The 14,387-nt window shown below is 49.7% G+C and overlaps 1 protein-coding gene across 5 annotated transcripts in view; it reads right to left on the reverse strand.

Annotated features, from left to right (window-relative positions):
* The window catches only part of MBTD1 (mbt domain containing 1), a 241,653-nt gene that overhangs the window by 153,497 nt on the left and 73,769 nt on the right, over positions 1 to 14,387 (reverse strand). For all 5 annotated transcript variants that reach the window (XM_029600665.1, XM_029600664.1, XM_029600662.1 and 2 more), the window contains 2 exons: positions 4,532 to 4,620; positions 4,052 to 4,286 (listed from right to left, as the gene is read on the reverse strand). In XM_029600665.1, coding sequence (XP_029456525.1) covers positions 4,052 to 4,286; positions 4,532 to 4,620 — 324 coding nt within the window. The remainder of the gene's footprint in view (positions 1 to 4,051; positions 4,287 to 4,531; positions 4,621 to 14,387) is intronic.

The following is a 14,387-nucleotide window of genomic DNA, read 5'->3' on the forward strand; positions in this document are numbered from 1 at the left end:
CCCAGGAGGAGGGGCTACAGTAGGCCTTTGTTTCCTAGGCTGACGCGGCTGAGGCCTAGTAGAGGATCGAGCTGGACGAGGCCTGGCCGATGGAGGGTAATAACGGCGTGGTCGAAAGAATGACTTCTTAGAGTCTTTCTTTTGCGGTTGCTTGGAGGTCAGCTCAGGTGGGACAGAGGAGAGTTGTTTCAACGTCTCATGGTGGTCTTTCAACTCCGCCACAATCTGCTGAATTTGCTCTCCAAACAAATTATCGCCTAAGCAGGGTAAATCAGCAAGACAATCCTGAACCTCTGGGCGAAGGTTGGATGATTTTAACCAAGCCCAACGTCTGGCTGAGATGGCTGTGGCTGAAACTTTTGTGGAAGCATCGAATATGTCGTAGGCAGTCCTAATCTCGTGCTTCCCTGCCTCAAATCCCTTGTGAAGAAGGGCTTGAAGCTGCGGTTGGTATTGGTCTGGTAACGTGTCAGCATAGTCTTGCATCTGCTTAAGGATGGCTCTGTTGTACTGAGTCATATAAAGTTGATATGAAGCTATGCGTGAAATCAACATAGCTCCATGATAGACTTTCCATCCAACACTATCTAGGAACTTGTTGTCCCTGGTAGGCGGGGTAGAAGAGTGTGGCTTAAGACGCTTGGCCTTCTTCTGCGCGGACTCAACCACAACAGAGCGATGATCCAGTTGAGGTTTTTGGAAACCTGGTGCTGACTGGACAAGGTAGGTGGAGTCAGCTTTTTTGTTAACTGGGGACACTGATGAAGGAGATTCCCAGTTTTTCTTGAGCAGATCCAAAAACACCTGGTGTATAGGGATGGAAGCGATGATTTTTGGAGCATCCAGAAATTGAAGGAGTTCCATCATCTGGTGTCTGTCATCAGCTTCAGATTGTAGTTGAAAAGGTACAACTTCTGACATCTCTTTCACAAAATTAATGAAAGATAGATCCTCAGGAGGAGATCTTTTTCTACTCTCTGTAGGAGATGGAGGCGAAGGCAAATCCGTGTCAGAAGATGTATCATCATCATCACCCCAGGTATCGTAGGGATCAAGTGGGGTTTGTAACCCTGATGGACCTGGCTGAGGCTCTAAAGGCATCGATGGAAACCGAGGTGGAATCGGTGCCGTAGGTGGAACCAGAAATGGCATCGATGGCTTCGGTGCTGTCGATGGAATCGGTGCCTGGCGTGGAATGGATGGAACCAAAGGATATATCGGTGGAGATATACCAGAAGGCACCGATGGAACCACCCCGGAAGGAGGAATCCGGAACGGTGTTTCTCCTGCCGATGAAAATCCAGTCGGAGACGGTGGTGTTGTCGATGGCACTGGAATCACCGATGGAAGGGCCGTCATGAGCGCCTCCATGCGGCTCAGTAGCGGTGCTAGCGCTTGTATCAACGGCTCGGTGGTCGGTTCCCTCCTCGGTGGCGAAGCCGGTGCCGGTGTCGGTGCCGGGGGCGGCACTGGAACCGGTGCCGGAGACGGTGCCGATGGAGGTTGCAATTTCTTCATCGCTTTCTCGATGGCCTCCTGGACCAGGCGGTCCAGTTCTGCCCGGAGACCAGGGGTAACCATACCCGGCTCGACGGGAGAGGGAGGCTGAGGCAGGGCCGGAGGGACCACCGTAACCGGTGGGATCACGGCCCCCGCACCCCGGGAGGGTGAGGGTTTCCTCGATGCCTGCGAACGAGACGTGGAGGGTGTCCGGTCTGTTCGCGGCTTCTTTGTCGGTGGCTCGGCTTGAGCAGAGGTCGATGGCTGTGGATCCTCGACAGGCCGAGATTTGTGCCGTCGATAGCGGTGCTTTTCCTTCCGATCCCCTCGCCCATCCGGGGAAGGGACGGGAGTCGACGGCCGAGAAGCGATCGATGGCGGACGGTCACCGGAGGGTTGGCGATGATGGTACAACTTCGACGATGCCGGTTCCGATGACGTCGATGCTATCGATGGCGTTGGGGTGGGTGCATGGAAGAGGAGCCCCATCTTCTCCATCCTGGCTTTGCGACCCTTGGGTGTCATTAAGGCACATTTGGTGCAAGTCAGGACATCATGCTCACTACCCAAACACATCACACAAACCCTGTGGGGGTCTGTAATGGACATAGTCCGGGTACAATCCGGACAACGGCGGAACCCCGTTGCCATGGCCTGAAGCCAAAATTTAGGCTGGGGATCGGTAAGTGCCAACAGGCCTCAAGGGCCAAATTCGACGGTAGTCGATGGAAAAAGGCAAAAAACTTACCGGGTTCCGTAAGATGACTAAAAATTTGTCGAAGGGAGACCCCTGAGGGGCAAATTTTCTTAGGAAATTAATTTCCAAATTCCTGTCAGGAACGTGGTTAGAGAGCTCCTTTCACCGCGTGGCAACTGCTGCGCGGAAAAAAGAAGACTGAAGGGAGACCCCTGCTGGCTGCAGGGTCAGTGCCTTGCTGGGCATGCCCAGTAGGGGCCAGTCAAAGTTCTGTTTAAACTTTGACAGAAGTTTTCCGTGGTGGGCTCCATCCTCGATGTCACCCATTTGTGAGGACAACCATCCTGCTTGTCCTGTGAGAATAATGTCTCTCATATGGTTATCGCGTTTGGAGCCCAGAGCCCTGTGCGCATGTTCTATTTTGATAGTCAAATCAGGTCGGGAGGCCACTTCTGCTGGGCCAGCCTGGCCAGTGAGTATGTAAGCTTAGATAGCCGCTGCAGAGGCTTTACAATCATTGAACTCCTCCATTTCCAGGATCCCCCGTATTTGTATATTGCAGCATCTTGAACAGTTCTCTAGGTCTTCTATTTTGTCCGCTGGGAGAGAGCATTCAAGTAGTACAGAGTTATGCTGTGCACTCAAATTGTTCAGCGCCACGCCATGATGTTCAACTCAGGAGTCCAACTCATCTACTCAGTGCCCCATCACCACTAGGTCCTCCATGACCTCTGTTATAGATGCTAAAGTCAGTTTTGTTTTTGTTGCATGTCAGCGCAAAGTTCAAGAAACGACTCGCGTAGTTCCGACCGAGACAGAAGGTCAACTGATTCCATACCAAGTTGTGAAGAGATGGAATAATCTCCAATTCTTTTCCTTCAGGATCTTTCCCCGACTTCACAGCCTGCTCAGCACCATCACTGTGCAGATCCGAGGCATGCTTGCTGAAGGAAAATTGCTTCAGATCTGTTTTCCTCTGGGTAGCCATCACAAAAGATAAAGCCCAGTAGGTAAGCAGTGGCACCAAAAGAATCAAGCGAAAAACTTGTCAATGTGGTGGCTTTTAAGAGCTGTGAATAGGGAGCTCACAGATTAAGCGTCCATCTTAGATAACAGCGTTAGAGTACCCCTCCCAATAATTATTTTAGGAAACAGATCCTTTTTCAAGAGGCTGGGTGTGAATATGGTCCTACAGAGAAACTAAGTAACACATGATTTAAAATGGAAAAAATGTAATACATCTGACTTTAATGAGGTGCTTATATACAGTTACCTACCAGAAGTAAATTAGTTAAGTAAAATTTAAACTTTAATTTATTGACCCTAAGCTAGATAAACTGCTGAGAGCAGAAACTATTACTACAAAATAATTCTAGAATTAAAACCTGTTTCTTAGCTGGTCCAGTGGCAGTGCTGTGCATTGTCATGCTAAGAGTTCCCAGTTTGAGTCTAGAATTGGAGCTTCCACACCCTAGGTTGGCTGTGGCTGGTTTTGCTGCGAAGGCAGCACTCACAGTCCCTGGAGGGAGTCATGGTCATCGTTAAGGGAAATACCAGTGGCCGGATATAGAGCCCATAATACAGGATCCTGGAAGGAACTTTGGTGCATGGCTTACAGCGTCAGGACCTTTGCTGCGATGAGCAGACTAGGAACAGTGGAAGGGCGGGTTTATTAAAACAGGGGAAACAATTCCAAGGTATTTGCAAATGAAGGCTCGTGATGCCAGGATCCCAGTGCTAGTTATGATCGAGCAGGAAGAATAAAGGAAAAAAGAGGAACTACTGGGTCAACCCAACTAAACCTGCCCCTGCAGACTGATCAAATGTTGAAGTTGTGCCAAGAGTAGTGCTTACCTGATCTCTTGAAACGGTGGCCTATGCCTCGGGACCAGCCAATGTGATGAATGAGCGGGCTGTACATATGGCACCAGAAATCATCCGTTTTGTCTTCGCTTTCTTCGTAAACTAAACGTAACCGTCCTCCAATTACGCTGTCTACAACTGCTACCCGCGTTCGACAGAGGTAGGTTTTGTCAACCACTTCTACCCTCATGGAAGGCTTGAAGGGATATTGCATGCTTTCCGACACCTTGCGGGGAAAAAATAAGTATCAAAATTAACAAGTACAACTGACAGGATGGGATTTTCTCTTGGCCATGTTCAGCACTACAAAAAAAATATAAAATAAAATAAATCATCGTCCTATATTCATTTGTGTTTTATGGATTCTTTTCCTTTTCATTTCAGTTCCAGATTTAGTACCAATAATGTGCTTTGTGTTGCTTGAAAATGTAATGTTTTTTTTTAATTTTAACAAAATCAAATCTTTCTTACCTTTTGTGAAAAATCAGGAGGAAGGGTTTTGGCACCAGTAAGCCGTTTCACTAGGAAACCTTTCCAGTTTGTATATTTGTGTTGAATAGCTGGTTTGAAAGAAAACAAAAAAAGGTCAAAACATCTTTGAAAGATCAATTTGGGCATGATTTTGGCCTCACGTTAAGTAGGATTTCAAGGAGAAATTTCAGATTTAAAATACACAAATCTGGTATTTTAATTCAGGAAATTCCAGTGACAAATAAGGGGGCGGGGGTGGGCCATAAACTTGTGCTTTGTTCTAACCAGGTGTCATTATAGGAGGTCCCTTCATTTGGGAAGCCAGAAGAGCTTGTGGGAGACAAGAGTATTCTCTATTCTAGCACCAATTTGATGGATTTTCCTCCCTTAGAAAAAAGATTAGAGAGTGACTACAGCTCATTTCAGAAGAAGTTAAAAATGGAGAAATTACTTACCTAATAATTTCGTTTTCCTTAGTGTAGACAGATGGACTCAGACCAGTGGGTTATGTGCTCCTCTGCTAGCAGATGGGAGACTGAGTCAGATTTCAAAGCTGAAGTCATCCTGGGTACATATATCCCTGCACTGACCTCACTTCCTCAGTATCCTCCTCAAAAAGCCATTGTGGATATATATTTTGCATAACTAGGTTATACTTATTAAACTTGATTAACTGATTCAATTGATTTAAAAAAACTGGAGACCGCCAGTGCACTCAACTAAGTTAACGCCAACACCAGACTAACTATGGGTGTCTTGAACTAAGGGTAGGCAACGGCTTAACTGTATTTGTTTTAGTCTCGAGGTTCGCTTTCCCAGATCCTCCTTCTCTGGGGGCAGCCGTGGGCGGGATGCTGAGTTCATCTGTCTACACTAAGGAAAACGAAATTATCAGGTAAGTAATTTCTCCATTTCCTAGCATGTAGCCAGATGGACTCAGACCAGACCAGTGGGATGTACAAAAGCTACTCCCGGACAGGGCGGGAGGTTGCCCGTGGCCCACTTAGTACTGTCTTTGAGAAGGCTGCATCTTCTTGGGCCTGAACATTCAGGCAGTAGAACCTGGAGAAGGTGTGTAGGGAGGACCACGTCGCCGTCCGACAGATCTCAGTGGGCGATAGCAGTTTGGTTTCTGCCCAAGATACTGCTTGGGCCCTAGTAGAATGAGCCTTAACCTGCAGTGGTAAGGGCCTCCCTGCCTCTATGTAGGCTGCCTTGATTACTTCCTTGATCCAGCGGGCTATGGTTGCCCGTGAGGCCGCTTCTCTTTATTTCTTCCCGCTGTGAAGGACGAACAAGCGATCTGTTTTGCGCACTGGTTCCGATCTTTCCAGGATTCGCACCAGGAGTCTACTGAAATTTAGGTGGCGAAGAAGGCGTGAGTCTTCAGAGTCCTTATGTTCATTAGGAGATGGTAGGGAGATGGTTTGGTTTAGATGAAACTCTGAAACCACTTTCAGTAGGAAGGAGGGAACGGTGCACAGATGTACGGTTCCAGGAGTGAACCTAAGGAAGGGTTCCCAGCAGGATAGCACCTGTAGTTCGGAGATACGACGAGCTGAACATATTGCAACCAGGATTACTGTCTTCAGTGTTAAGAGGTGTGATGACAGACCGCATGTTGGTCTGAAAGAAGCCCCCATTAGGAGGTCTAATACCAGATTGAGGTTCCATAGGGGCACCGGCCACTTTAGGCGTGGGCGAAGTTACTTAACCCCTTTTAGGAAACGGGTCAAATCTGGATGAGCTGCTAGACTGATACCATTCGGCTCTGAAACAGGAGGGCGGCTACTTGGACCTTGAGTGAGTTGAGAGACAGCTCCTTCATCATACCGTCCTGTAAGAACTCCAGAATCATGGGGATTTTGGCTGTCCGTGGGAGAGTTCCGCGGTCCTTGCACCAGGCTTCGAATATTCTCCAGATCCGTATGTATGTCAGGGATGTGGAGAACTTGCGTGCACGGAGCAGGGTGTCAATCACTGGTTTCGAGTAACCGCGCTTCTTCACGCAAGTCCTCTCAAGGGCCAAACCGTAAGAGAGAATTGAGATGGATCTTTGTGAAGAATTGGGCCCTGCTGGAGAAGGTCCCTGTGTGGGGGTAGGCACAGAGGGCTCCCCGCAAGGAGTCTTTGCATGTCTACGTACCATGGGAGTCTTGGCCAATCCGGGGCTACTAGTATAACTAGTCCCCTGTGGTGTTCTATCTTGTGGATGACCTTGCCCAGTAGTGGCCATGGGGGAAGGGATACAGTAAGACTTCCTCTGGTCAGGTCTGGACGAGGGCGTCGATCCCTTGGGAGTATGGCTCTCATTTGCGGCTGAAGAACCTGGGTACTTGGGCACTGAGGTAGGTGGCCAGTAGATCCATGACTGCTGGGCCCCAGCAATTCACTATCAGTTGGAAGGCTGTGGTCGACAGTGTCCATTCCCCTGGGTCCAGGCTCTCTCTGCTGAGGAAATCTGCTGAGATGTTGTCTTTTCCTGCGATGTGGGAGGCCGAGATCCCTTGTAGGTTTATCTCCGCCCATGCCATGAGAGGATCTATCTCCAGGGACACCTGCTGGCTCCTGGTTCCTCCTTGGCGGTTGACGTAGGCCACCGTTGTGGCGTTGTCTGACATTACTTGAATCGCTTTGTCTCGGAATCTGTGGCTGAATCGCAGGCAAGCTAGTCTGACTGCTCGAGTTTCTAGGCGGTTTATGTTCCATCCCACCTCTTCCTTGCTCCATTGTCCCTGGGCCTTCAGTTCCTGGCAGTGGGCTCCCCACACTCGCAGGCTCGCATTTGTGGTGAGCAAGATCCAGTTCACTGGGGATAGGTTTACTCCTCTGCTTAGGTGGTCTTCCCGTAGTCACCACTGAAGCTGAGAACGTACCTCTACAGGTAGTTGGGAGGCAAATTGAGTAGTCCTGGGATAGTGGGTTCCAGCGTGAAAGCAAAGATCGCTGGAGCCATCGCATGTGGGCCCTTGCCCATGGAACAACTTCCAGGGTTGATGCCATGAGGCCTAGGACTTGAAGATAGTCTCATACTCTGGGGCGCGCACTGATCATCAATTGTCGTAACTGTTCCATGAGCTTCCTTCTCCTCAGGGGAGAAAGAAAGACTTTGTTCTGTTTGGTGTCGAAATGAGCCCCCAGGTACTCTAGAGACTGGGAGGGCTGCAGTCTGCTCTTGCCCATGTTCACAACCCAACCGAGCTCCCACAATAGGTTCTTGACTTTGCTGGTCACCTGCTGACTCTCTTCCAAAGACTTTGCCCTGATCAGCCAGTCATAGAAATATAGAAATGACGGCAGAAGAAGACCAAATGGCCCATCCAGTCTGCCCAGCAAGCTTCACACATTTTTTTCTCTCATACTTATCTGTTTCTCTTAGCTCTTGGTTCTATTTCCCTTCCACCCCCACCTTTAATGTAGAGAGCAGTGATGGAGCTGCATCCAAGTGAAATATCTAGCTTGATTAGTTAGGGGTAGTAGCCGCCGCAATAAGCAAGCTACACCCATGGTTATTTGTTTTACCGAGACTATGTTATACAGCCCTTATTGGTTGTTTTTCTTCTCCCATGCTGTTGAAGCAGAGAGCCATGCTGGATATGCATCGAAGGTGAAGTATCAGGCACATTTGGTTTGGGGTAGTAACCGCCGTAACAAGCCAGCTACTCCCCGCTTTGTGAATGCGAACCCTCTTTTCTTCTCCCCTGCCGTTGAAGCAGAGAGCTCTGCTGGATGCGTGAAGTATCAGTTTTTCTTCTCCCCTGCTGTTGAAGCAGAGAACTATGCTGTATATGCATTGAAAGTGAAGTATCAGGCTTATTTGATTTGGGGTAGTAACCGCCGTAACAAGCCAGCTACTCCCCTCTTTGTGAGTGTGAATCCTTTTTTCCACATTTCCTCTTGCTCTTGTTGTTGTTGTTGTCGTCCAGGTAAGGGTGAACCAAGATCCTTTCTTTCCTTAGTGTTGCTGCCAAGACCACCATGATTTTGGAGAATGTTCTGTGGGTGGTTGCTAGGCCGAAGGGAGCGCTCAGAACTGGTAATGGTGACCCAGTATTGCAAAGCGTAGAAAACGCTGGTGCTCTTGATGGACTGGAATGTGAAGATAGGCTTCGGAGAGGTCCAGGGAGGTCAGGAACTCCCCTGGTTGTACTGCCATTATTACGGAGCGAAGGGTCTCCATGCGGAATTGTAGTATCTGCAGATGACGGTTGATGTTCTTGAGGTCCAAGATGGGTCGGAATGATCCTTCCTTCTTGGGAACGATAAAATAGATGGAATAGCGCCCCGTATTTTGTTGGGGTGCAGGAACCGGACTTATTGCCTTCAGACTGAGTAATCTTGTAAGAATGGCTTCCACTGCCAGTCTTTTGGTATGGGAGTGGCAGGGTGACATCATAAATTTGTCACGAGGAATGCTGCGGAACTCCAGAGAGTAACCTTCTCGAATGATGTTTAGTACCCCGTTTGTCCAACGTGATCTCGACCTATCTTTGGTAAAAGAGGGAAAGTCGACCTCCTATTTCCTCTTCCCGTGGATGGATCGGCCCCTTCTCATTGGGGGGCATGGCTGGAGCCTGACCCCGTGCCTGTTCCTCTCATGGTCTGTCGGTTCTGAAAGGACTGGGGTCTTCCAGAAGGACGGGGTGCTTGGAACTGTGAGTTCCTGTAGGGTCTAAAGCGTTGAGAACCTCTGCCCCTGGCTCTTCTGGGCGAGGGGTGCTGGGATCTTTTACCCCTGTCTTCCGGTAGCCGAGGCAATGGGGATTCACCCCAATTGCTGGCTAACTTTTCCAATTCCGTTCCGAATAGAAGAGATCCTTTAAAGGGCATTCTCGTGAGATTCGCTTTAGAGGTCGCGTCAGCAGACCAATTTCACAGCCATAACTGTCTTCTGGCTGCCACTAACAAGACTACTCCTCTGGCTGAGGTACACACTAGATCTGAACTTGCGTCCGTCAGGAAGGCTGCTGCAGGTTCCATCGTCTCACCAGTATACGTTCCGGAGTTATTTGCCTCTCTCTCTTGAGGAGCAAACAGGAACGTTCCACCAGTGCGCAACAGGAGGCAATCTGCAGTGTCATTGCTGTTGCGTCGAAGGCCTGCTTAAGGATGGACTCCAATCTTCTGTCCCGAGTGTCCTTCAATGCAGCCCCCTCCCTCAACGGGGATGGTTGTTCGCTTTGAGACAACGCAGACCATGGCATCCACTTTGGAAAGCGCAGGCGTTCCTTGGCCGCTGATTCCAGAGGGTATAAGGCTTCCAAGGCCCAACCTCCTTTAAAGCTGGCCTCCAGGGCATCCCATCCAGGTCAATCAGTTCCTGGATGGCTTCCATCATCAGGAAGTAACATGAGGCTTTACGAAGGGACACCAAGATGGGGTTCTTCTTTGATTCCGCCATGGGGTCCGTGCCTGGAATACCCCAGAGTCTTCAGAGTCTGGGAAACAAGGGCTGGTAATTCATCCTTGTGGAAGAAACGAAGCATGGTTCGGTATGGTTCCAGGCCTGGAGGGATTTCTCCTTCTTCCAGGGAGCTGTCATCATTATCATCTGAGGTATCCAGGTCCTTGTCCGGGAGACTCTTAGTTAGGCGAGGCATTCGAGTAAGGCCTGGAGGATTTTGTGCTTTCGGCAGGGGTTGAGCCTGTGTTGCAGCCGGGGCTGATTGCGCGTGTACAAAGGCTTGCAGCCCCTGGAAAAATTCCAACCAGGAGAAGGTCCCTGGGTTCATGTTAATCCCAGGGAAAGTCGGGATAGGGGCCCCTGAGGTGCCCTCCTGTGGAGAAGTCATCTCTGAGTTGCATAGGTCCGGGGAGCTATTGCATGTAGTGGTTCCAGACCCGTCCTCAGACAGTGAAGGACCAGGCTTTGGTCCTCCTTGGGCTTCTTCACAAAGCTGACACAGGCAGGACTCCAGTTCAGGCTGCGCGGCTCTTATGTGGCAGGCTGTACAAAGAGAGTGCCTTCTGGCCTTCTTGGATGCCAGAGCCATTGAATTTATGTTTGGACGGACAAATTAGCTTCACTGCGCGTGAGAACTGTGCACGGCCGTAGTTATGCACACGGTGAGGATTTGTGCGTGGCTGTAGTTATGAGCACGAAGTGTGCTCCGGTGTGCACGCGACTAACTTGTGCAAGCGGCTCTGAATTGTGCGCACCGCTGCGTGTGCAACTCTATGGAATGCGCACAAGTTATGCGCATTGGCCGCCAAATTGTCCTGTGCGTACCACCGAGGGGAAGGGAAGATGGCGCCAACGACCCCCACATGTAAGATGGCGCCCCCCCCCCCCCAAGGGTCTCTACGTGTGTGGACTCTTGCACCGGATCGGGGCCTAGCCTAACCAAGGCTGCTCAACCCGATTGGTGCTCCCTTTTTTAACTCGCCGGAGACAGAGTTGGTACGGCGATCCGAGCTCTGGAGACCGGAGACCTGAATTTAAAGTTTCCTTCTTACCTGGTCTCGGCGCTTACCGCTTGTGCATCGGATGGTCTCCAGCTGCGGGGGGAGAGGGTTTTACCTTCACCGCCACGCTCGGATATGCACCCGCTGCCTTTCAGTCACTCTGGGGGCTAAGTCCACGCCGGGACAAAGGCACACCTCTGAGAGATATTGGCGATCACCTCAGGAATTCTCAACTGGGGGAGGGACCCTTAGGTATCACCGCAGGAGAGTGGGGCTCGATCTTAAGGTAAATTTATCTTCTTATTGCAATTTTCCTAACACTGTGCTATTGTGTGGGATAATGTCCGCATCTGCTAGGAGACGGAGTGATACTGAGGAAGTGAGGTCAGTGCAGGGGTATTTGTACCCAGGATGACGTCAGCTTTGAAATCTGACTCCGTCTCCCATCTGCGAGCAGAGGAGCACATAACCCACTGGTCTGAGTCCATCTGGCTACACGCTAGGAAATGGGGATTTTTCTTGTCTATATTAGGATGATGTGGTTACTGCTGACTGAATTGGCAGGGGCTGGGGCAGAGCTGGCACAACCCACTGTGAAAGCCGTGCACTTGCACAGGGCAGCGGCCTGGAGGGAGCAGTGGCTTGAGGTGGAGACTGAGTGAGCTGCTCATGCTACTGTCCTGCAGTTCCCAACCCACTGCGTGGTGATGAGGAGACATAGGGCCATGCAGTGGTGCGTGGTGAAGAAAAGAAAGAGCCATAGGGCCACGTGGCATTTCTCAATCTGCCTTGCAGCGAAGAAGAGGAGAAGCACAGGGCTGCGAGGCGGTTCCCAATCTGCCGCGCGGTGAAGAAGAGAAAGAACCGTAGGGCCACATGGTGGCGCCCAACTGCCACGCGACTAAGAATGGGAGGCTGCCTGTGATATGTGTGTGTGTGTGTGTGTGTGTGTGTGTGAGAGAGTGTGAATGGGAGGCTGACTGGGGTAGGTGTGTGAATGGGAAGCTGCCTGGGATGGGTCTGTGTGTCAATTTTTAAAGTCTGTACCACTGAAGGGAGCTGGGTGTTTTTTTTTACTGGGCCCAGCATAGAGAATGAATGAATGGGCGGGGGAAATTGGGGGGGGGGGGGGGGGGGGGGGGGCAGCACAGTAATTGTTCGCACATGGTAGCAAAAAAGCAAGCACTGGCCCTGGGCTGGAGTGTCTTTTAGAGGGTGATTATGGCTGGGCTGGATTGGTACAGGCTAGTGGGAACTTTGGAATATGATCAAGTGGAGGGGGGTGGGTGGGGAATAAGGTATGTGATGGATTGTTAGGGGGTGAAGATTAATGTCTCTCTCATTCTGATTTTTGTTCCTTTGTTGTTTTATGAACTGAACTTTTTTTTTGGCTGTTCTGTACACTACTTTGGGTGATCATTATGTGATTGGGGAGGTGGTATAGGAGAATGAAAAAATGAATGTTTAGTTTTGAGTAATATATTATTGTTATGCAGAAATGCATGTACACAACTTTTCTTGATGGGCAACTTGTATTAAATGATTTTGAGAGTACTGTGAAATAAAATATTCTGTTCTCAAATTCTAAAGAATCAGCTGAAATTAGTCACAAGGTAACACATAAGTAATACAGATATTGGCTCTAGGGATGTGAATCGTGTCCTCGATCGTCTTAACGATCGATTTCGGCTGGGAGGGGAAGGGAATCGTATTGTTGCCGTTTGGGGGGGTAAAATATCGTGAAAAATCGTTAAAAATCGAAAAATCGGCACATTAAAACCCCCTAAAACCCACCCCCGACCCTTTAAATTAAATCCCCCACCCTCCCGAACCCCCCCCCAAATAACTTAAATAACCTGCGGGTCCAGCGGCGGTCCGGAACGGCAGCGGTCCGGAACGGGCTCCTGCTCCTGAATCTTGTCGTCTTCAGCCGGCGCCATTTTCCAAAATGGCGCCGAAAAATGGCGGCGGCCATAGACGAAAAAGATTGGACGGCAGGAGGTCCTTCCGGACCCCCACTGGACTTTTGGCAAGTCTCGTGGGGGTCAGGAGGCCCCCCACAAGCTGGCCAAAAGTTCCTGGAGGTCCAGCGGGGGTCAGGGAGCGATTTCCCGCCGCGAATCGTTTTCGTACGGAAAATGGCGCCGGCAGGAGATCGACTGCAGGAGGTCATTCAGCGAGGCGCCGGAACCCTCGCTGAACGACCTCCTGCAGTCGATCTCCTGCCGGCGCCATTTTCCGTACGAAAACGATTCGCGGCGGGAAATCGCTCCCTGACCCCCGCTGGACCTCCAGGAACTTTTGGCCAGCTTGTGGGGGGCCTCCTGACCCCCACGAGACTTGCCAAAAGTCCAGCGGGGGTCCGGAAGGACCTCCTGCCGTCCAATCTTTTTCGTCTATGGCCGCCGCCATTTTTCGGCGCCATTTTGGAAAATGGCGCCGGCTGAAGACGACAAGATTCAGGAGCAGGAGCCCGTTCCGGACCGCTGCCGTTCCGGACCGCCGCTGGACCCGCAGGTTATTTAAGTTATTGGGGGGGGGGGTTCGGGAGGGTGGGGGATTTAATTTAAAGGGTCGGGGGTGGGTTTTAGGGGGTTTTAGTGTGCCGGCTCACGATTCTAACGATTTATAACGATAAATCGTTAGAATCTGTATTGTATTGTGTTCCATAACGGTTTAAGACGATATTAAAATTATCGGACGATAATTTTAATCGTCCTAAAACGATTCACATCCCTAATTGGCTCTAAGTTCATTCCACTCAAATGGTTGCAGGGATACGCTCTCTAAAAAGCTGGACAGGACATGTACTCGGAAGCTATGAGGACTTGCAGTCTGATTAGTTTGCAGATGGTCAACTAAATTAAGAACAAGATGATAAAACTCTTTCAAATTTTTAGCTTAACTTTTATGAAAAAATTGTTTTTTACCTGCTAATTTTCTTTCCTTGAGTTCCACAGATTGATCCAGATCATTGGGTTTTTCTACCCTTCCAGCAGATGGAGACAGAGAAGAAAAGCTTTACTGTACTGCTGGTTGATAAGAGTGTGCTGTCTGCAGTCACTCAGTATAACCTGAAACCAAGCTAAGAACAAACAAATTATCCCCCATATGTTCAAGCAGGAGAAAAGCAAAATTAATTGGTAACGCGATCCAAATGGAGAACCCCCTCCAGTAAGAGAAATTTGAAAGCTAAAACCAAACAATCACACAGAGATTCAGGCAGGGACACTGGACTAATCTGCGAGGCTCAAGGAAAGAAAATTAGCAGGTACAAATCAATTTTTCTTTCCTTATCATCCCCCAGATCAGTCCAGACAATTAGGATGTACCAAAGCTTATCTAAACTGGATGGGAATCTGAAAGCCCCGCTCAGAACCCAGACTCACCAAATACTGCCAAATCTGGAGCCCGAAAATCCAGCCTATAATGCTTGGCATAAGTGTGGAAA

Source organism: Rhinatrema bivittatum, chromosome 4 (genome assembly GCF_901001135.1).
Source record: "Rhinatrema bivittatum chromosome 4, aRhiBiv1.1, whole genome shotgun sequence".
Lineage (NCBI taxonomy): Eukaryota > Metazoa > Chordata > Amphibia > Gymnophiona > Rhinatrematidae > Rhinatrema > Rhinatrema bivittatum.